We start from the raw sequence: 22,828 nt of genomic DNA, 5'->3' as shown, positions 1-22,828 counted from the left end.
TCCCGACATGCTCTGCGCGAGTTCCGCTACGGGTCGTCGGAGGCGCCGCGCCGCGGGGCCTATTGGGAATTGCAGTTTTGAGCAGTGAGGGCGGGCCTAGGCTTCCCGGCGGGCTGCGCGGCTGGGCGGTTGTCGCGGGCAGCGGCGGCGGTTCCGGCTGCGGTGCTGCGGGCGGACGAGCTGCTAGGTGAGCAGGCCGGGCGGGATGCGGAGCCGCCGCCGCGCCCCCAGCACCTGAGAAAGCGCTGCCGGGTCAGGCCGCGCCGCCAACTGGGCGCCGCCGCCCGAGACTATAGCTCGTATTGAACGCGGGCCGAGCCTAGTGCCGACCCCGCCGCAGTCCGGGTCCCGGCGGCCCGCCCCACCCCCGCGCGGGCCGTGCCGCTCCGCCCGCGCCCGGCGCTCATGCGGGCCGAGCCCCGCCCCCCGGCCCGAGCCCGCCGTGCGCCTCCCGAGCCCGCGCTCACTGCCCGCCCGCATCATGCTCAAGTGCATCCCGCTCTGGCGTTGCAACCGGCACGTGGAGTCGGTGGATAAGAGGCACTGCTCGCTGCAGGCTGTGCCGGAGGAGATCTACCGCTACAGCCGCAGCCTCGAGGAGCTGTTGCTCGATGCCAACCAGCTGCGCGAGCTACCTAAGGTGAGCGGCCGCCGCAGCACCTGCTGCCCCGCCCGCAGCCCCGCGCTCAGTTTTCTGGGCAGTGTGTGACTTCTGGGGCGGCCGGCTAGAGCGAGACCTCAGCAGGCGCTGCCCGGGCTTGGTCGGCACCGCAACCTCCAGCCGGCCCTGCTGGTTCCTACTGGCCAGAGCCCCGCCCCAGCCAGCCCCACCCTCCCCCAGTCGCTTGTGTTGGCACCTGGTGGCAGCCTGTCTGGGGACCGGGTGGATACTGAGCCTAAAAGGGGAGCCAACAGAGAAACCCGTGAGAGCACAGGAGGTGGATGGGACCAGGGTGCGAGGTCGACCTTGGCTAGCAACAGCTTGCTGGGCTGCTTTAGAGATAGGGCCTGGTTTTCGTGCACCGCGTTCGGCTCCTTTTTTTCCTTGGGTTCGAAGCTGAGTGGGATCCTCCTCAGACAGAGGATAGTGTCAGATCTATTCTGTCATCTCTCAGCGGAGGGCCCACCTCTGACTGCCAGTGTTCCTTCCTGTCGGTTTGTTTTTGGTTTTGTTGTTCTGAGGCCACTCCAGAAAGACCGGAGGAAGCAGGTTGTGAAAGATTTACTTTTCTGAGATGGGGGGCCGAGTGGTCTGATATTCTTGAGGGCTGGGTGGCACGGGGTGTGACCCCAGTCCAGGTCTGTTTGTGCCAGCTCTGTTCTTCACGGATCTTTATAGTATCTATGTGTGGATCCTAAAATTTTGTCCCTGTGTTTCTCTCTGGTATTCTTACTACAGTTCTCTGGACGGTCTTTGTCCAGCTCTTGCTGCTCGTTGCTGGGGTGCCTGAAGGGTTTATCTGTGGTGGAAGAAGCAGTTTGGGGAGTGGGTAAAATCCTAAGAGTGGCCCATAGGGCAGAGGGCAGGACCTGTCTAGTCAGGAGCTGATGATATTTTTGCTGGGACATGTTATCTGGGAAGCAGAACAGTAGTGGTGCATATGGCAGATACCACAAGGGAGACCACCGCGCCTCAAGTGGACAGGGGTATGTTGTGCATGTTTCTCTGCCTGGTTTCTAGCACACCAGGTGTCATGGCTAGACTGCCAGAACCTTGTGTGACCTGGGACACACAGAGGTCCAGGGACCTGTGGCTGTGATCCTCCTGGTCTAGAAACGCCTCACTACCCTTAGAGCTTTGGCTGTAGATGTTCACTGATCACATCTTCTGCTACCCACAGCCTTTCTTCCGGCTATTGAACTTGCGAAAGCTGGGCCTCAGTGACAACGAGATCCAGCGGCTGCCTCCTGAAGTGGCTAACTTCATGCAGCTCGTGGAGCTGGATGTGTCCCGGAATGGTGGGCAGGCAGGCGGGGGTGGTACTCTGGCTGTGTGGAAGTAGGGTGGAGCAGGGGGCTCCTGGGATCTCCTGAGCCTATAGCATCCTCATGCAAACCCCTCTCCACACGTAGACATTCCTGAGATCCCCGAGAGCATAAAGTTCTGTAAGGCTCTGGAGATTGCCGACTTCAGTGGGAACCCCCTGTCCAGGTAAATGTCATCCGTTGTGGGGTTGGCTTTGGGCCGTGGAGGGTTCCATAACCCTTCTGGGGGATCTAAGGTCTGCTGCTTCCTTTCCCTAGGCTTCCAGATGGCTTCACACAGCTGCGCAGCCTGGCTCACCTGGCCCTAAACGATGTGTCCCTGCAGGCACTGCCTGGAGATGTGGGCAAGTGAGTGATCCCCTTGGTAAGTGGGTCTGAGTGCAGGGAGCACGCGTCTTGGCCCTTTCTTCCTCAGCCTTGGTCCTTGGTCTCTTTCAGCCTGGCCAACTTGGTGACCCTGGAACTCCGGGAGAACCTGCTTAAATCTCTCCCTGCGTAAGTTTGGGGCCTCCACCTAGACTGTGGTAGAGCTATCTGTGTTGGGGCTTGGACATCAAGCCTTTTTCTTCTGCAGGTCCCTGTCTTTCCTGGTCAAGCTAGAACAGCTGGATCTGGGAGGCAATGATCTGGAAGTGCTGGTAGAGTGAGGGCTGCCTGGGGAAGGACAGGTGGGGTAGCTGCCGGAGGAGGTCACACTGGTTTCTCCTGTCTCTGTCCCTTCTTGTAGCCTGACACTCTGGGGGCTCTGCCTAACCTGCGGGAGTTGTGGCTGGACCGAAACCAGTTGTCGGCACTGCCTCCGGTAAGTGAGGGTGGGGCTGGCTTTACCCCCCCCCCACATGCTGCCCTTTGACCTCTTGCCTGTCCTCAGGAGCTAGGGAATCTGCGGCGACTGGTATGCCTGGATGTGTCAGAGAACCGGCTGGAGGAGCTGCCTGTGGAGTTGGGTGGGCTGGCACTGCTCACGGATCTGCTGCTTTCCCAGAACCTGCTTCAGCGGCTGCCAGAGGGCATCGGTCAGTGTGCCTGCCCAGAGGGCCCTGGGGACTGTTCACTCTCATCATTGGCCTTATGAGGTGTCAAACAGTGTCTTGGGTTAGGACCTGACTTGACCCAGGCTAGAGGTGTCCAGTGAGGGAAGGTTAAGATAAGGCCAGGGTTGGATACCCCCACTATCCAATTAATACCCAAGGGTCAGCATCACTCATGGTGACCGGAGTCAAGAGTATGGGTTTACAAGGGTCAGTGGGTGGGGAAGAGCCTTGGGGAATAAGCATAGGGAATCTTGGAGTTCTCAGAGAGCTATCACCCCGAATGTGGGACCAGGCTATGGCCATTCTGAGGAGCCACATACTCAAGTACCCTTGACTTCACTCAATCTAGTCACCGTATCTCCTTGATGCCAGGTCAGCTGAAGCAGCTGTCAATCCTGAAGGTAGACCAGAACCGGCTGTGCGAGGTGACTGAGGCCATTGGGGACTGTGAGAACCTCTCTGAGCTGATCCTCACAGAGAACCTGTTGACGGTAGGGCAGCCCTGAGTCACCAAGCCCTTTAGGGTGTGCTGAGTGCAGTCAGTGCTAATATGTAGCAGGAACACAAGTACCTCGTGGCAGTGGCATGTGCTGGTGGTGGCTGATCCCAAGGGAAGTGCTTGCTAGGGCACCCTTGGGGTCAAGAGAAAGAGCTCACTGGCAAATGAGATGACCTAGGAAGGACTTCTGGGACCCTATAGGACTCTGCCAGTTAAAGCACTCAGGCTGTGCTTCTCCAGACACCGTGCAGTGCCGGGGAGGACTGGGAAGAAGGCCAGGGTAGAGTGGACAGAAGGAAGACTGCCCTTCAGTGTGTGTGCCCCATTGTAACCAGGGGAGGGGAAGCTGTAGCGCCCAGGCCAGAGATGTCTGCTGTGATGGTAGCCTCAGGCTGAGAGTCAGACTGGCGTGTGGGTAGTGTGGAACGTTCCTGTGTGTGGAGTACCCAGAATCACAGTAGTGAGAGAAGACAGTGTCCTGGAAATGCAAGAGCAGTTCTGAGTCCTAGGCACCTTGGATGGTGGGGGTCACAGGTCCATAGCCTTGGTAGACTGAGCTAGGTGGTTGTAGGAGAGGGCTAGAGAAGACAGTCTGGGCTTACGTGGCTTGGCAGGGCATTTGGTGTCCTTGAGGGTAAACAAAACAAAACAAGAACTGTGCAAACTGGGTCCATGTCCAGCCGTACGTAGTTCCTGAGGGCTTGGGGAACCCTGGGGGACTAGTCAGCTTACCTCAGGGGAGACCTTTCCTTTCCCAAAGCCTCTCTCTTTCCTCCTGCCCCAGGGGGTTTCTGTCAGCCTCAGACCCTTCCTTTTCCCGGCCAGGCCTTACCCCGCTCTCTGGGCAAGCTGACCAAACTGACTAACCTTAATGTGGACCGGAATCATCTTGAGGTGCTGCCACCTGAAATTGGAGGCTGTGCAGCCCTCAGTGTCCTCTCTTTGAGAGACAATCGCCTGGCTGTCCTTCCCCCTGAGCTTGCCCACACAGCTGAGCTGCATGTGCTTGATGTAGCTGGGAACCGGTGAGTGTCTGTGTGGCCCCTGGGGACCAGGCTGCGTCCTCTGTCTGTGCTGACCATGCCTGCCTGGCCTCCAGGCTGCGGAGTTTGCCGTTCGCGCTCACTCACCTCAACCTCAAGGCACTGTGGCTGGCGGAGAACCAGGCGCAGCCCATGCTCCGCTTCCAGACTGAGGACGATGCCCAGACTGGCGAAAAGGTGCTCACCTGCTACCTGCTGCCCCAGCAGCCCTTGCCAAGCCTCGGTAGGTTGCTGATGGCTGGGTCTTGAGTTTGGGGTGGCTGAGGCAGAGAGGCCAGTGTGGGTCCCTGACGCGTGCCTTCCACAGAAGACCCCGAACAGCAGAGCAGTCCCTCAGAGAGCTGCAGTGATGCCCCTCAGAGCCGTGTCAGCGTCATCCAGTTCGTGGAGACGCTTGAAGGGGACGAGGATGCTGAGGAAGCTGCAGCCGAGAAGCGGGTATGGAGGGGTGGGGACTCTGGGCGGTACGCTTCTATCCCACCCCTGCCTGACCCCTTCCCGGCCTCTGTTCCTCATCCCTGTCCCCATGGCAGGGCCTACAGCGTAGGGCCACACCTCACCCCAGTGAGCTCAAGGTGATGAAGAGGGGCATTGAAGAGCGCCGGAACGAGGCCTTCATCTGTAAACCTGATCCCGGCCCACCCTCACCTTCAGAGGAGGTAGGCGTGAAGAGATTGGGAGCCCTAGATGTCATCCATCCTGACAGTGGAGCCCTGAGGGCAGAGGCTCCATGGGGAGGGGCCCGGAGATAGGCTGGTGAATTGGACTGGGGCCACATAGGCAGGCAGCAGCTGGGGCTTGGGCTGGGCAAAGGGTGCAGGATGGGTCTCATGTAGTGCCTACCTGTGGAGTCAGAATGAGGGGCAGAGCCAGGGTTGGGGTTTCCCAGGTCCGAGTGCTAGGCATGCCTTGGTGGCACGGGATGAGGTTGGCCAGGGGTCAGGCTGAAGGAGAGCTGTTTTCCTTCCCTCGGCCATCCCTGGGAAGGAGTTTGGGGCTAGAGCAGGCCAGGTTACTTGCTTATTAAGCTTCAGGGCTGCGGGGTGAGTCTGGGTAACTGGGTCCAGCGGTTAGGCAGACGGGCCATGTACTGGCCGTGCGTGGCTCCTTCCCAATTTAGATAGCAGTAGTAGGGCTCACTTCAGACTGATGGCCTCCTGGGATCTCCTATGCTTGTCCTCCCGAATCCGGGAGAAGGCATCGCTAAGGTCTGGCCATGGAACCATGACCTTGCATGACTCTGGAAGCGGACAGGAAGTGATTGCAAGAAGTGAGCCGGCCGGGGATATTATGACCGGGGCAGCAGGGATCTGCTCCTGGGTGTACCTCTGGGGGACAAACTTCCCTGCACCTGACCCCACTCCTCCTCAGGAGAAGAGGCTGAGTGCCGAGTCTGGCTTGAGTGGAGGCTCTGGCCCATCAGCAAGCACAGTCTCCGAAGGCCAGCCTGAGATCCTGCTGGCTGAGGAACAAGGGCTAGGCCAGCAAGAGGCCATAGCTGGACAGGAGGAAGACACAGAGGAGGACTATGATGAGGTAAGGGCAGACAGGAAGGCAGCCTGTAGGCCAGAAGGCGGCCTTTCTAGGGTCGATGCTTCTCATCCTATACGTCTTCCTGAGCGGGATGTGTGGTTGGGGCCGTGCCAGATACTGCCAAGTGTCAGTGGAATGGTGAAGGGCTTCCTCTGGCAGAGTTAGTGCCAGATGTGGGATAGGTGGTGGTCGTGAGGGCTCCAGGGTAGGTTAAAGTTCCCTTCTCAGCCAGGCTCAGTGCAGTCAGATTCCGCACCTCCGTGCTTTCCCTAGACGGTGGGTGTCCTCCTTTTCCCGGCCCCAGTGTATGCTTCCACCTGCTTGGTCTTCACATGTTCCCAAGTCTCCATCTGGAAGGAGCAGTGTCCTCCGGTCTCCACAGCTGAATTTCCTGTGCACTTCTACATTCCTACCGGGGACCTGGGCAGCTTCCGGCTGTTACCTGCAGGGCTTAACCAGTCAGCCCCAGAGCCGGGCCCTGGCAGGAGCGAGCTGGGGCCAGGGTGCCACCCTCATCTTTCTACCACTTAGCCCACAGTGCACTTCGCCGAGGACACACTGATGCCCAGGGAAGATGGTGAGAGCGAAGAGGGCCAGCCCGAGGCTCCCTGGACACTGCCCAGCGGCCGGCAGAGGCTCATCCGCAAAGACACACCCCACTACAAGAAGCACTTCAAGATCTCCAAGCTCCCTCAGCCCGAAGCTGTTGTGGCCCTGCTGCAGGGTGTGCAGACAGACAGGCAGGGCCCCGCTGGAGGTTGGCACAATGGCCCCCACACACCTTGGGCTCCTCGAGCCCAGGAGGAAGAAGAGGAGGAGGAGGAGAACAGGGTTGAAGAAGAAGGGGAAGCCACCACGGAAGAAGAAGAAGAAGAAGACGACAAAGAAGAGGCTGTGGCTTCTGCCCCCTCTGTCAAGGTGTGTGTCATCCCTGTCCCAGTCTGGCCCAGGCTCCGCTGGCTCAGTGGGCTGCTTTGAACCCTGGCAGGTGACAGCATGGAGAACATCCGGCCCTGCTCTCCTGACCCCTTGGTCCTCAGGAGAAGAGGACTGAATGTGCTGTGATGGGCATTGTTGTCACATGTCCCCATCACTGAGTCCCAGGATCCCCTGCCTGCCGTTGGTCTTATTTCAAGTGCTTAGCAGCTCCCTGGGCCTGCCTGGTGGGGTAGGAGGCCAAGGCGCTTGGAAGCTGAGGGCCCCTCTGTGTCCTGTGTGTTCAGGAATCTTGGACAAGGTCTTCCTCAGGAGCTGCTGGCTCTCCCAGGATCCTTCCTGCCTCAGGAAGTGACCAGCTTTGAGGCCTTGCCGCTGGCCTGTGGCCCATCCTGTGGATCTGGTGGAAGCTCTTATGCCTTGTCAGGGCCTTGTGGGATCCAGGCAAATCTATAGAGCGGTGGCATCTCTTCTTTATCGTCATGTTTGATTTTGATGCCTCAGAAAGGACCTTCCACTTAACTGGAGACTCCTCGAGGCCAGAGAAAGCCCTAGCTACCAAACGTCCAGCCCTTTGCCCCATACTGCTCCTACCCTGAGAGTGTGGGCTGATGATACATGATATCCGGGCCAGTGTGGGGGTCAGTCAGGGACAACCAGGAATAGACCTGCCCCCCTGGAGCCTTCACCCTAGCCAGCCGAGCCACACCATAGAAGTGGTCTGCAGAGTTGCTCATGATCTACAGACGGGGGATCCAGGTGGGAAGGGGCTGACTCGGATCACAGGAGCTTGATGAGATCTTCCTTCTGTCCTGCCTACTTGTGGTGAGGGCTGGGTAAGGTGGTGGCAGTTCCCAGCGGTGGCTAACCTGCATGCCTCGCTGCTCCTGTCCTAACAGGGGGTGTCGTTTGACCAGGCCAATAACCTGCTGATAGAGCCTGCTCGCATTGAGGAGGAAGAGGTCTGTACTGCTCACTGCTGCTCTTTGCTCTGGGCCCGGGGCTCCTGCTGACTTTTGCTTCCTGGGCTGCGGGCTCTCACTTCTCCCCACCTCCATGGCTCAAACTCAGACCTTCTCCCAGAAGAGTTCCTGACAGCTGCCACAGGACTGGGGTTCTGGCTCCACTTCCCCAGGGCCTCCTGCTCCCCTGGCTGGGCAAGCATGTCTCCACACTGGGGCAGCCTGCCTTGTAGGGGATGAGTGGAGGTACTGGGCCATTCATTTTCTATATCCTACTGAGAGCCTTCAGGTGTCCTTACGGATAGAAGCAGGGCCAGGCTTCACTTTGTGGAGGACAGCTAGCTCTGTACTGCGTGGGCTAGCTCACAGAAGTTGTGCCTGCCCTGGGATCGTAGGAACCTCCCCGCTTCTCTTTACTACCCACGTCGGCACAGCTCCCCAGGCATGAGTTGTATGGGGTCGTCAGCAGCCAACCAACCTGTCTTGCTGCTGCAAGCTCCTGGGCTTCCCAGGTCTTCTCAGATATCCACGTCCACTCTGTTTGCAGTTGACACTCACCATCGTGCGGCAGACAGGGGGCCTGGGCATCAGTATTGCAGGGGGCAAAGGCTCCACCCCTACAAAGGAGATGATGAGGTAAGAGCTGCCTTGTCAGTAATACCCAGGCCCCCATCTCCGTGAGCTCCCTCTTGCCCACACCGGTCACTCTGTCTCAAGAGACTTCCTCGTTCTCTCAGGGGTGTCAGTGGTCACATCCACTCGGGTGGTCAGGCAGGATGTTTGGAGTCTGAGAACAGCTTACAGGGCAGCCGAGTTGTTCCCTTTACAGACAGGTTTTCCTTCCCCATTTTCTCATGCCAGCTCTGGGGTCAAAGTCTCTTTTGAGGTTGACTTGTGTATTCTAGCTTCTTGTGCTAGAGCCCTCCCAGTAGCTGAGTGCAGCCCCTCTGACCTCGAGGACTGCTGTTCTCCATGGTGCATGTGGGGTCTTTGCATCCTCTGCAGAAGCAGGCCAGACTGTCTGGCTCTGCACCTTTTACAGCCATGAGGCGGGGCTTGCCTCTGCTGGTGCTCTTGTGGACCAGTCCCCACTTGTCTTCTAGGGCATTTTTATCTCTCGAGTGTCTGAAGAGGGCCCTGCAGCCCGTGCTGGAGTCCGAGTGGGTGACAAGCTCCTTGAGGTAAGTAGTGACCTCCTCGACTCGCAGCAAAGGACAGCTATGCCCTTCAAGGTCCAGATAGTCCTGATTATTGGGCTACTTGGCTATTCCCATCAGGAAGTAGTCTTCCCCATCCAGAAGCCCAAGGCCCAAAGATACCTGGGTAAAGTTATTGAGACCTTAAAGAGTAGGCTTAGAAGCCCTCCATGCCACGTTTCCTCTCCATCTGGGTCTGGGATATAGCTTGGTGGTAGATCACTAGCCTACCACGTATATAACATTTTGGGTTTAATCTCGAGTACTACAAGGGCATGAGTGTAAAAACAAAGAAGCTGCCCTCAGCCTAGACAAGAGGCACCAGGCAGATCAGAAGTAGCCTGGCAGGGTCAGACCTCTGCAATACTGGTGGGGATCTTGTGTGGAAACCCTGGAGGTTTCTGCCTGGATACTTGGCCATTGGAGAACTCACAGGAAAGCTTTGCTCTTCCTGTGGGGACAAGGATGAGTGAGAGAGAAGGCTCTGGGGTTCTAGAACAAGAGGGCTTGGGGAGAAGGGGTGGGTGCTGATGTCCCTCATGCTTTCCTGCTCAGCTCCACTTCCGGCTCTGCCTTGAAGCATGTGGAGTTGGCAACCTAATAGCCTTGCATGTTCTCTGCTAAGCAGATGACAGTTTCTGAGTGAGAGCACTGGTGTAGAATGGCCACAGGCATCTGCCCGTGCCTCATCGCTAGCCTGGACACAGACAGGCACAAAGACAAAAAGAGCATAAGTGCTGGGCGGTGGTGGCGCACGCCTTTAATCCCAGCACTCGGGAGGCAGAGGCAGGCGGATCTCTGTGAGTTCAAGGCCAGCCTGGGCTACAGAGTGAGTTCCAAGGCAGCCAGAACTGTTACACAGAGAAACGCTGTCTTGAAGAAAAAAAACAAGAGCACAAGCATGCTGTCAGGATGGCTCTGCCTGGATGCTGATTTGTGCTGTGGCTTTGTCCTCTGTTGCCCACAGGTGAACGGTGTGGCCTTACAGGATGCAGAGCACCACGAGGCTGTGGAAGCACTCCGAGGAGCAGGTGCTGCTGTGCAGATGCGAGTGTGGAGGGAAAGAATGGTGGAACCTGAAAACGCAGTCACCATCACCCCCCTGCGCCCTGAGGATGACTATAGTCCCCGGGAGCGGCGGGGAGGCGGCCTGCGCTTGCCCCTGCTTCCGCCTGAGACTCCTGTACCCCTCCGCCAGCGCCATGCTGCCTGTCTTGTGCGCAGTGAAAAGGGGCTGGGCTTCAGCATTGCTGGTGGAAAAGGCTCCACACCTTACCGGGCTGGTGATGGGGTGAGGCAGTGGTCTAGAGGGGAGGGGGTCTGTCCCTGATGAACGGAGGCATGTTAGGTCTCTAATAGAATGGCTTCAGTATGGCTTCTCTGTCCCTACAGGGCATCTTCATATCCCGCATTGCAGAGGGAGGGGCTGCCCACCGGGCAGGCACTCTACAGGTCGGAGACCGAGTCCTCTCGGTGAGTGGGGCCAGGCATGTCCTGGTTAGTGTCTTTTATTTGTCTTGCTTACCCTCTCTGACCTGAGTGTGTCCCTGCAGATCAATGGAGTGGACATGACTGAGGCAAGGCATGACCATGCTGTCTCCCTGCTGACTGCTGCTTCCCCTACCATCTCCCTGCTTCTGGAGAGAGAGACTGGAGGGACTTACCCACCTAGCCCCCCACCACATTCCTCCCCAACCCCTGCTGCTACTGTTGCTGCTGCCATGACCACTGCCGTCCCCGGGGAACCTCTGCTCCCTAGGCTGTCCCCTAGCCTGTTGGCCACTGCCTTGGAAGGACCGTACCCTGTGGAGGTGAGACATCTGCCCTTGTCCTGATCAGCATCCACTCAGCTCCAGGTGTAGAGTAAAAGCCTGCCCAGGATCCGCTAGGCATAAGTTGTAGCCACACTAGGCAGAAAGTAGTACATGTCCTTCCTACGCGTGCCCGAGAAACTGAGGTTCTCCAGGCAGCCTCCATGATGTTTCCCATCTGCCCTAGCATAATCTGCCAGGAGCCTGCTCTGCTCCTTGCTGTGGTCAGTGAGGATGTGGAGATGTCAGGCTGTGTGCATAATAGGGTAGCAGCCTGCCCCACAGGCAGATGGGCCGCATGGGCCCATCCATCCTCCTTGCACTTGTAGAGTCAGCTCCTTTCACCCTTGCCCTGTTCTGACGGAGGCCCACCCTATGTCCTCAGGAAATCTGCCTGCCCAGAGCTGGTGGTCCTCTGGGGCTTAGCATCGTAGGAGGTTCTGATCACTCCAGCCACCCATTTGGTGTCCAGGATCCTGGCGTATTCATCTCCAAGGTAAGTAGGCCTGGCAGGCAGCTCGTGCAGGAAGCGCCCACCCCAGCCAGTCTGGGCAGCCATCAGTGCCCCTGGTCTGCTGGATGTTGTCCTTCCCTATAGGTGCTTCCTCGGGGCCTAGCTGCTCGCTGTGGCCTTCGGGTTGGGGACCGCATCCTAGCAGTAAATGGGCAGGATGTTCGGGAGGCTACACATCAAGAGGCAGTCAGTGCCCTTCTCAGGCCTTGCCTGGAGCTGTGTCTGCTTGTGCGGAGGGACCCACCACCTCCAGGCATGCGGGAACTCTGCATTCAGAAGGCTCCTGGGGAGAAGCTGGGCATCAGCATCCGAGGAGGTGCCAAGGGCCATGCAGGGAACCCCTGTGACCCCACAGATGAGGGCATCTTCATCTCCAAGGTGAGGGCTCTTCCTTCCTGGGGCCACAGATAGTCGCCTGGCTGTGATCTCACACTGTTCTCCCTCCAGGTGAGCCCTACAGGGGCTGCCGGGCGTGATGGGCGGCTGCGTGTGGGGCTGCGGCTGCTGGAAGTGAACCAGCAGAGCCTGCTGGGCCTCACACATGCTGAGGCGGTGCAGCTGCTGCGCAGCGTGGGTGACACCCTCACCGTGCTTGTCTGTGACGGCTTTGACACCAGCACCACCACCACGGCAGCCCTGGAAGTTAGTGGCCTACCCTGGGGACCAGGTGCTGTCCTGGCACTGCCCTTTATAGAGTCTGGCAGTCTGGTGTCTGTGCTTGGGTCGGAAAGTGCTTGGCAACCGTTTTGAGCCAACCGTGTGTGGGGGTGGGATGGGGACTGGGTTTTGCAGGCCCTTGCTGAACCCTGTCACTGTCCTGTCTGGAGGCTGGGGTCTGGGTGGGCAGGCAGTGTAGAGAGAGGGGAGTCTGCAGCTGAGTGACAAGAAGCTGAGAGAAGAGCTGTAGCAGGGCTCTGGGAAGGCAGTACTTGAGGGCATGTGGCAGCTGGCAGGACAGAGAGGACAAGGAGCCCTGCTCAGAGTCCCCCTGTACCTCCCCCCAAAGCAGGAAGGCAGCTTGCTGGCTCTGCTGGCCCTTAGGATGTTTCTCTGACAGGCCCTTGGCCGAGCCGACTCCCACCCTCTGGCTCCTGGTTTCTTTTGCTATACCACAGGGCAGGGCCAGGGCATGGGCCCAAGATAGATCCTCTTCTGCTCTCTTGCTTCCTGGAGTAGAACAAGACTCTCCAGCATCAGAACTAGGCCGAAGCCCAAGAGGCAGGCACCCTGGGCAGGTCTCCCTCTAGCCTCGTTGCTCCTCTTGGGGTTCATGCTTCCTTCCTCATTGTCCTGCTTCTACCTGCTCTCCTTAGGACCCTCAGCTTCTTTCCCTGTAGTCCAAGTGAGCCTTCAAGGAACCTTTATGTGCACTGGCTGTCTGAAGCTCCTAGACATCCTCACTAGCCAGGCGGGTCTCCAAGGTGCTGGTGGCTGTACTCCCGCTCCCCATGGCTTTTACTCCTTCAACACTAGGGACAGGCAGCCATCCTAGGTTGGTCTCCTTTGGCAGTGGATTTTTGAATTAGTGACTTCCGGTCAGATGCTGACAGAAAGATACCCTCTGGCCACAGACCCTGCCTCTTGTCCCAGACTAGCTGGCGAGGGTCACTAGATGGGAAACAAGTTAGCCTTGTCTTTGCGTCTAGATGGGTATTGGGCTGCAGCCTGTGTGAGCTGCTACTCCCTGGCTTAAGGTTGGCCCCTGTCCTGCTTCTCCCCAGGGGAGTCCTGTGTCCTGGGCCAGTTTTTTTGTGTGACTTCTCCCTGGGTGATCTGGTACCAGAGAAGCCCCGCCACCGCCGCCTTTTGTTTATGCACATCAGCACATGTGTTGGAAAGTGTTGCTTCGTGCACACTTGAATCTTTTGGTTCAGAATGAAGCCCTCTGGAAAGAGCCGGAATGTCAGTACCCCAGGGCTGGCGTGGTCCTGGGTTCCCTCGGCTATGCATTTGCTCCCTGCTGTAGTGGCCCAGGCTGTCCTTGAAGTACCTGGGTGGCTCGGGAGTGTAGGGAAGCAGCTGTGCATCTGCACATGCTTGGTCCTGCCAAAACCTGTCTTGGCTGGATCTTCATCTGTGTTCCATCTGGGGAGCAAAGCAGGTTTCTGTTAGCCGAGCTAGTGAGAAGGGCTGGGCAGTGGGCAGCTGACCAGGACTTTGAGAGTCCTTTCCTGCCCACAGCAGCTGTCTGCTTTGACAGCCCCTTCTCAGTCCTTGTCTCATCTCAAGGTGCCTTCGCATAGTCGACTTTCTGCTCCCACACCCTAGGAGGGGGACCTTGCCCGTGCTAGGGAGGGCTCCACTGAACTCTGGCCCTAGCCCTGGGACCCCCTTGTGAGCTTCTCAGCACAAAGTTGTTGTCCTTCTTCCACTGGAACTTTTTCTTTCTCGATGCTTCTGGCTCCAAAGTTTGTTTGTTTGAAACAAGTCTCACTGTGTTGCCGATGTTGGCAGTCCCCTGCCCTCTCCCCCACCCTCTGAGGTTAGAGTTACATCTGTGTGCTCCAGCACCCATCTTGTTTCCCTTTTAGGGTGGGATCCTTTGATTTCCAAAATTTACAAATTTATGAATTAAGGCTTCTCCTGTAGGACTGTGTGTGTGGTTTGGTTGTTTTGTTTTGTTTCAAGATAGGGTTTCTCTGTGTAACACCCTTGGCTGTCCTAGAACTTGCTTTGTAGACCAGGCTGGCTTTGAACTCAGAGATCCGCCCACCTCTGCCTCCTAAATGCTGGGATTAAAGACATGCCACCCCTGCCCAACATACTTTGATTTTGACAATACCACAGTGGTTTGTGAAAAGCCCTTGCTTCTCACTGCTGAGGGGAGCAGGATTTGGCTGTGTGGTAGGTCCTGTGCACTCTAGGACCTGTTTCTGGACTTGGTCACAGTGTTCTGTGAAGCTTGCCAGGACAGTGCCACCCTATGCAGAGGCAGTCAGTCACTTTATAGTGTGTTATGCTGCTACTCAGTTACACCACCCTTCCATTTTTTTGTTCTTTTGAAGTTTCGTCTGCTGTGTCTTCTCTTCTGAACAGATATGCCAGGTTCCATCACATAACTGGCTGGGACTCGGGGATCATTTTGTGGGATTTTCTTGAGCCTCTTCCTGGCTCGCTCTCTCTTCCTGTTGGTGCCAGGGACCCCTGTTGGCTGGCTTCGCGGTGTCTCCTGGCAGAAGCCCTGCGGCTCACAGCCATCACAGTGATGCCGGGCCTCTTCCTAGGGCTTCCCTCTTTGTCTGTTTTCAGCCTGAAGCTTTGGGCCACTGATGGTGGTGGCCAGGAGCCTTGCCTTGTACCAAACTTTAGCAACTGTTTGTTGTAGTTTCTTTAAGAACATTTTCAAAAGGCGGGAGTTATCTTTGCTTGTAATTGTAAAAACAGCCCTCTCTAGTGGACATCAGGTTTCCAGAAGGGGCCTTACATATATGCTCAGTGGGACTGGTCTGGTCCCAGAGGCTCTAGCAGCATGCTTGGGAGAAAAGAACCATTCTTTACATATCAGGACTCTTCACTATAATGTATGATTCTTGACTTCTTATAGAAAAGCTGAGGACCTGGCACTGGTGGCTTTTGTCCCCACAAGATTGCCCATTCTGAACCCTCTAGGCATGGAAGAGCATACATATATCTTCACTCACAGTCCACTTTAAAAAGAAAAACTTATTACACTTATTTCTGTGTGTGCCGTGATACGTGTATGGAAGTCAGAGGACAACTTGTGGGAGTTGGTTCTCTTTCCCATGTCAGTCCTGGGGATTGAACTCAGGTCATCAGTCTTGGCAGCAATTGCCTTTCTCCCCACAAGCCATCTTGCTGACCCAGCACTTTCCTCACACTACCCACTTGAGTCATCTGGGCTTGTTTGACCTGTGGGATCAGTTTGCCCGCTATTGAGTGGCTTTGACCTGCACCTTTCTGCCCCCCTCGGGCTTTTGGGTGTAGTGGGGTCGGGGGTGCCCTGTGCTGAAGACTGGTGTTTCCGTCAATCTAGGCTCTTGCTTATTATCAGACCCGCAGCTGCTGGACTTCTCAGTTTCTCCCTACAGCAGCTAGTGGGTCCTAGAAAGGGTGCCCCGGGCCGACTCAGCAACTCCACCTCACTCCCCCCCGAGGGGCCCGAGTCTTTGTGGTCTCAAAGGAAGCGCTTAGTTTTGCTTCCCCATGTGTTTGGTGTAAAGAGGATATTTTCTGTCGCATCTCTAGTTCTCCCTGTAGGTCGAGTTCATCCTCGTGATCACACTGGCCCATCTTTCCAATCCAGATGGGGCTTGACTTGCAGTTGTGGGACTTGGTGCAGCAGTGATGCCCATGCAGTAGCAACTGCTTCAGCACTCCCCACCCCAGCTAGAACTACCTTGAAAACTACCTGACCCTCCTGTCCTCTTCACTTGAGTCCGCCTGGGTTGGTGCCGGCGTGAGTGCTCATCCTTGGCTTGTCCCTGAGCACGTGCCCTGAGGACCGGCTCTCTCCTGCTGGCATCTTGTTCCCATCTCCTTACCCATCACCAGTGCAGACTCTTTCCATGGGCGCTAGTGTATGTTAGTCAGTTCTGTTTTGTTTAAGAGTTATTATGTTTGCCGTGTGCATGCAGGAGCCCATGGAAATGAGAAGGCATGGGATTCTCCTAGAACTAGAATTTTGGACAGGTGTGAGCTGCCATGTGGATGGTGGGAACTGATCCCAGGTCCTTTGCAATTGCTTTTACTGCTGAGCCATCTGTCTCTTCAGCCCCAGCCACAGCTGTTTTAATGATCAAATTGCTCCAATATTGTCTCATGGAAGGGACTTCAGGCTGGCCTGGGTCATTTTGATGCCACCCATCTACTCTAAGCACTTCCTGACTTCTGGACGCGTCCCACACTTTCCTGCCCAGCTGTACTGATTTCTTTTGGTGAACAGTGATGTGTAGAAGCCAAGGTCTAGTGCATTGCTCTTAGGGTATCGTGATCAGAGATAAGGGCTGTGTGTGGATAGTTGCTGTCTGGTTATTTCTGGAGCCATAGGAAGCCTGGGTCACTTCATGGCATTGTCCATCTTTCCAATCAACACCACAGGTCAGCCCTTGTTACTCCAGTGGCCTTTTCTGACGTGGGAAACCAGGCTTCCTCAGCCTTGCTGTTTTTACTTTCTGCTCAGTCCCTCTGTATGACAGTCCTTCCCACCCCGCTGAGCCTGCCTCTCTTGGGCCTCCCCAGTGCCTTTTTGACTAAATTATTCCAGAAGTAAAGAAGGTAGGCACCTTGTTTATGTTGGATACAGTAGTGTTGTCAGAGTCTGCAGGAGACAGATTGGTCTGCCATTGTGATTGCTTTTATCCAGCGTTCTTATTTCTAGTGATCTTTGCTCTGTGTGTTTAGCTACTCATTTGGTTGGTGTTTGTGATCACTGCACCTTCGTGAATTCACTTTCTGCTCTTCGTTGTCCCCTGTTCCTGCTTGACACTCTTGACCTCCAGTTCCATCTTCCCCGTGTGAGCGGCTGCTCCCTGTGTGTTCTGTCTCTTGTTGTTCCCGTGCTCTGGATCAGCATACACAGCTGGGCTGTGTCTGAGGCCACACTGTGCACAGAGTAGGAACCCTGATGGCAACCGTGAGACTGTTGTTATCTGCCTTCCATTCTGCTATCACCTCCTCTGTATTCCTCTGGTGGTAGAGGCCTGAGCTGGTCCTTCGTGCTTTGTGGACAGAAGGCAGCTGATGCCGCATTTCCATCACCTATGTTTACCCTTCATCTAAGTACATTTTAGGCCCAGACCATGTGTTCTCAGCTGCCTGCTCCCTGCCCAGCACCACGCGCGCGCGCACACACAGACACAGACACAGACACACACACACACACACACACACACACACACACACACACACACACACTCCATCCCAGGCTTCTAGTCCCAGAGCCAGTTGAATTTCACCTTACAGTATTTCTGAATCCTTAATCAGCACCCAGACTGCACATTTTAAATGCAGCCTATCCATCTGGAGTGTTACTGTGCTTCCAAGGTCATTGCCTTTGGCTACTCTCTTCCCAGTGCCATCTTATCAGCATTCCTCCTTTGTCCCTAGAGTGGCCACAGTCGGCTTGTTTTATCCCCATGCCAAGCATTGTGGCTGAGCATGGCTGCTTCACATTCCTGTCATGTTACAGACTTGACCTACTCCCACAGTGACCCCATGAACCTAGGACCACAACTGCTCTTTGTCCCTGGATGACTGGGGACAGGTACACAAAGAGTCATGGGTGGACCAGCAGGTTGTCCACAGAACCTCAGGTGGCCAGCTTGTCAGGATATGGGGTCCTGGTCCAGTCCTCAGCCTGCCCCAGAAGCGGGACCTTGCCAGCAAGTTTCTTCTCTCAGCCCAGTCCTTTCCTTTCAGGTGTCTCCAGGTGTGATTGCCAACCCATTTGCAGCAGGCCTTGGCCACCGGAATAGCCTGGAAAGCATTTCATCCATTGATCGGGAACTGAGTCCTGAAGGCCCAGGCAAGGTCAGGATCAAAGTGGCTGGAAGCCCGGGACTGGCTCTGAGCTACTAGTTCTTGACCATGTCTGCTCTGCTTATAGGAGAAAGAGCTGACCAGTCAAACCCTACCCTGGGAGCCTGAGGCTGCAGAGACTCTGGTGAGTCTCACACAGCCCCGCTCTGCGTCCTGGGTAGCCGCTCCTGTCAGGACATTGCAATGGAGTGGTGGACAGTCACTTTCCTGGGACATAGATCCCCTCTTAGCACTGTGGTCCATTCTGTCCTCCAGGGACGGAATCTGGAGCCCCTGAAGCTGGACTACCGGGTCCTGGCTGCTGTGCCCAGTGCGGGGAGTTTGCAGAGAGTGAGTGGTGCATGCTGCATTTTCTGATCTGCCTGTCGTCCCCCTTGTCTTAACTTCCTCCTTCCCTGGGGGCCACTGCTGCCAGCTTGAGAGCCAAGGTCACCATGCAGAGAGCTTTGTCTTGGGTCAGGCAGGGCTTGTAGGTCTGAGCTAGAGCTCTGCCTCCTAGCTAGGCACCATTTGGGGTGCTGTTGTTGTTGTATCGTTTGGCAGTGCTGGGGATACAGGATGGAGCCTCATGAATGCTGTATCCAAGCACCGTACCACTGACTACATGCCAGCCCTTGTCTGTAAAGCTTTTGACCTTTCTTTGTGGCTGTTGCTGTGAGCCCCTCTCCTAGGTGCCAAGGGACCCTTTGAAGTCCCTGACCTCTTCCTTGCCCAGTCTCTCCCCCAGCTAGATGGGGAGGGCAGAGCCCTGCTGCAGGCAGGCTGCTGGGAAGAGGCAGCTGTCATTCCTCTCAGGCGTCTTGGTGGGGTTTCACGGACATGGCTGCCATGGAGGGGCGGGCTGAAGCAGCTGCAGCCTGTGGAAGAGGCCTTGTGGGTGTGGAAGGTGCAGCACCAACAGCTGGTCTGGGAGTGGCCACTCGGGGACCTAAGCTAGGGGTGTGGCCTGTGAGACCGTCGTGGGCCTGGAGGCAGGCAGAAAGGACATTCGGTCCTCATTGTTCTCCGAGAGGTATTTAAACTATCACTCCCAGAAGATGATGGGAGACCATTGCCAGAATGAGAGGGCTTAAGGGGTGGGCTTGCCGGGACATTGCTGAGCAGTGGGCAAACAGGGAGGGGTCAGGAAGGGCGTTTGGATTTTTGGGTATCTCTCCCCACTCCAAACAGCCCTAACAGAGAAAGCCAGCATAATTTGAGAAAGGGGGACAGTTATAGATTGGGATGCTTCTCTGACTCGTGTATGATTGGGAAAGAAGCCCGGGTCAGGTACTGGTGGTAAGTAGGCTTTTTGTGTCCCAACCATCTGGTTTCAGTCTGTTCATCTACTGCCAACTTTCCTTGTAGATTTTAGGGCTGCACCCTTGGTAGTAATCTACTGCTGTCAGCAGGCACCTGACAGTCCAACCTAGGCCCTGGGGAGAGCAGAGGCTGAGGGCCAGGGCCACCTGTGTCCAGCCTTGGGGAAGGAGAGCCCTTTATGGAGGTCTCATGGTCGGTCATCCAAGCCTGTCTGATGGCATCCCTGGGCTGTGTGTGTGGTCAGGTTAGGTCACAGGGCTGTGCCTATGCTGCCAGGGTAAATGCGCGGACCAGTTCTTGCCCTGGGTACTGCTAGGCCAGCTGACCCTCATTCCCAACTGCTACCCTCTTCCTCAAGGGACCATCTGTGACCACTGGAGGGAAGATGACTGAGGCCCCCTGTTCCCCTGGCAGCCAGCAAGTGAGCATCCCAGGCACAAGTGCCTCATTGTGGGCACCTGTGCAGGTGGGTCCTGGTATGCAGGGTCCCCTTGGGGTACTGCTGTGTGATGTGTTTTTGTCCAGGGACACCTTCCTGATTAAAGCTGGCCTTGGTGAAGGCAGACAGCTTGCTGGAGGAGTTCAAGGCTTCCAGACACTGAGCATGAGATCTTTTCTGTACAGTTGTCCTTGTCTGTGGGTCCCTCCTAGTCCTTTCCCGATGCAGGGAGAGAGAGGGGCCAGGTCTCCAGCCTTCCTGGCAGTGCCTTGCAGGGTGGGCGTGGGCACAGGGTCATTCCCAGCCTAGCTCCTAGCCTCAACCCCTCCAAGACAGGTTTCTGGATGAATGTCCCCTTGTAGCCTGCCTTGTCTCCATATCTCTCTCTCTCTCTCTCTCTCTCTCTCTCTCTCTCTCTCTCTCTCTCTCTTTCTCTCTCTCTCCCTCTCCCTCTCCCTCCCTCCCTCCCTCCCTCCCTCCCTCCTCCCACTCCTGGACCTCTGATCCTGTTCTCCTCTGTCACCACCCCCTTCCCCTTTGCAGACAAAACCGGGGGTGATCCAGCCAATGGCTCAGGCCTGGCCAAGGGGCTCCCCGGCCCCCGGGGGCAGAGGTGGTCCCTGTTCTGTGAGTGTCCTGTTCCACAGTGGGTGAGGGTGGGGAGCAGGATGGTGGGTGTGGGTCAGAGGCAGTTGGAGGATCCAGCTGATGGTTCTTTGGGAAGTGGCTGCACGGACAGCTGCCCAGCCTCACTTGGGGTTTTTCCCCAGCTGCCCTCCCCCGATGAGCTGCCAGCCAATGTGAAGCAGGCCTATAGGGCCTTCGCGGCCGTGCCCACCGTGCACCCCCCTGAGGACAGTGCCACCCAGGTATGTGCAGTGAGGCCCTGCTGCTGCTACTGCATGCTCTGTAGGGTGGGTGCCCGAGGTGAGTGCCCCCAAGAGAAGCACCAGCCAAGTCTGAGGGCCTGCTCCCCCTCTAGCCTCCAACACCTGGTCCCGCAGCCTCCCCAGAGCAGCTGTCCTTCCGTGAACGGCAAAAGTACTTCGAGTTGGAGGTACGGGTGCCGCAGGCAGAGGGTCCCCCCAAGCGTGTGTCCCTGGTGGGTGCTGATGACTTGCGGAAGATGCAGGAGGAGGAAGGTGAGGAGCCTAGACTTGAGGAGAGGTCTGGGTGGGATGATGACCTGGCCTCCCTCGTCTGACATATGTGCCTGCCCACAGCCCGCAAGCTGCAGCAGAAGAGGGCACAGATGCTTCGGGAAGAGGCGGTAACCTCAGGGCCTGACATGGGGCTGGCCTCAGACAGGGAGTCCCCAGATGATCAGCAGGAGACTGAGCAGCCCTGGGCGGTGCCAGGCCATGCAGGAAGGTGAGCGGGGGAGGCTGAGCCCCACCCCCTGCTTGTCTGCCACATGTCGTTTCCCACCACGCATCCTGTCCTTCCCCAGCCCCAGCCCATCCTCACCCCCACCCCTGGGAGGCAGTGTCCCCGTGAGGACAGCTAAGGCTGAGCGGCGCCATCAGGAGCGGCTGCGCATGCAGAGCCCTGAGCTTCCTGTCCCAGAGCGAGCCCTGTCTCCTGCAGAACGCCGGGCTCTAGAGGCAGAGAAGCGGGCACTGTGGAGGGCAGCCAGGTGAGCACCCCACCACCACCACCACCACCACCACCAGACCCTACCCACTGCACATCAGGTCCCCTGAGCAGCATTCACTGTCTGGGTCCGCAGGATGAAGTCTCTAGAGCAGGATGCCCTCCGTGCACAGATGGTCCTCAGCAAGTCCCAGGAAGGCCGTGGCAAGCGAGGACCCCTGGAGCGGCTGGCCGAGGCCCCCTCACCCGCACCCACTCCATCTCCCACTCCGTTAGAAGGTGTGTGTTTTCATGGGCCAGCCCAGGGCCCCGCCTGCCGTGAGCACCTCTCCCAACACTCTCTTCCTGTTCCCCCAGACTTCAGCCTCCAGACCAGTGCCTCCCCTGGACGCTTGGTAAGGATCCTACATCTAGGGCCTTGCACAGGCCCCGGGGTCTGTCTGACGCTGCCGGGCTCTAGACTCCCCTCCAGCCTCACCTCCCTTGCTCTCTCTGCCTTTCCCCTCATGCTGTCCTTTCAAGCCCTTGTCTGGAAAGAAGTTTGACTACAGGGCCTTTGCAGCCCTGCCTTCTTCCAGGCCTGTCTATGACATCCAGGTACCCGAGGCCCCCTGGCCCGCCTGCCTGCATGCTCCTGCTCCCTCCTGCCTGTCACCTGCCTTCCTCCTTCATTCCTTTCTGTGTGTTTCCTGCTGTTTCCTGCGTGTGGGGCCTCCCCACCCACCTTGGTCTCGGCCGGCTGTCTGCTCTGACCCTGCCCCAGGCTCTGTGGGCCTCAGACAGCCAAGCCTGCATGCGTTCAGTTCAGGCAGGCCTGGGACCTGCCCTGACCAGCCTGTCTCCCCACCAGTCACCAGATTTCGTGGAAGAGCTTAGGTCTTTGGAACCATCTCCCAGTCCTGGTGAGTTGACAGCTGTCTGGGGTGAGGGCCCAGGCACCCAGAGTTCTGGCTACCTTTGGTTCACGGCTCTTCCACCCTCTCTACCAGGCCCACAGGACGAAGACGGAGAAGTGGCCCTGGTGCTCCTCGGCAGGCCCTCGCCTGGCACTGTGGGCCCTGAAGACATGGCGCTGTGCAGTAGCCGTCGGGCCGTGCGGCCAGGACGCCGGGGCCTGGGCCCTGTGCCCTCCTAGGGCCAGGTTCCTCCCCAGACTTAGGGTGGGGAGCCTGCCAGCTTCATCACCTCCCTTACCCCAAGTCTTTTAGCCTTGGTGTTAGCATTTTAAAGAGACCCCTCAGGAGCTCCGGCTTCTGACTAACTGCCCCCGTAGCCGGGATCTCGTGGCGAGACTGTAACTAGTGATGTTTGTACAACCAAAGACTCTATTTTGTGGTTTAAGGAGAATAAAGTTAACTACATTTTACCCTCTGTTGCCTTTTATGCTTCCACCCACCTGTGCTGACTTCCCTGCCCTGTAAGGTGCCAGTGCTCAAGGCTACCTTCCCACGCCCTTCTCCTTCCCACGCCCTTCACCCTTAC

The 22,828-nt window shown here is 57.1% G+C and overlaps 1 protein-coding gene across 1 annotated transcript; it reads left to right on the top strand.

Moving 5' to 3' along the window:
* The first annotated feature begins 130 nt into the window (after nt 1-130).
* Scrib (scribble planar cell polarity protein) lies at nt 131-22,712 on the top strand. The gene is given in 39 exon segments (XM_028859301.2): nt 131-640; nt 1,842-1,959; nt 2,074-2,152; nt 2,245-2,334; nt 2,425-2,481; nt 2,561-2,624; nt 2,714-2,788; nt 2,858-3,002; nt 3,393-3,511; nt 4,345-4,544; nt 4,619-4,785; nt 4,870-5,000; nt 5,096-5,221; nt 5,934-6,098; nt 6,627-7,013; nt 7,931-7,993; nt 8,541-8,604; nt 8,607-8,629; nt 9,097-9,174; nt 10,157-10,480; nt 10,582-10,662; nt 10,743-11,000; nt 11,386-11,496; nt 11,599-11,892; nt 11,962-12,156; nt 17,893-18,003; nt 18,080-18,136; nt 18,268-18,342; nt 19,673-19,735; nt 20,297-20,380; nt 20,524-20,622; nt 20,736-20,895; nt 20,977-21,124; nt 21,204-21,389; nt 21,483-21,625; nt 21,704-21,741; nt 21,869-21,943; nt 22,197-22,248; nt 22,336-22,712. Coding segments are annotated over 39 exon segments (5,010 nt in total). The 5' UTR covers nt 131-481; the 3' UTR covers nt 22,482-22,712.
* Nucleotides 22,713-22,828: the final 116 nt, after the last annotated feature.

Source organism: Peromyscus leucopus, chromosome 20, assembly GCF_004664715.2.
Source record: "Peromyscus leucopus breed LL Stock chromosome 20, UCI_PerLeu_2.1, whole genome shotgun sequence".
Taxonomy (NCBI): Eukaryota; Metazoa; Chordata; class Mammalia; order Rodentia; family Cricetidae; genus Peromyscus; species Peromyscus leucopus.
Note: the sequence above shows the minus strand (reverse complement) of the source record. Positions and strands in the feature narration are given on the sequence as shown.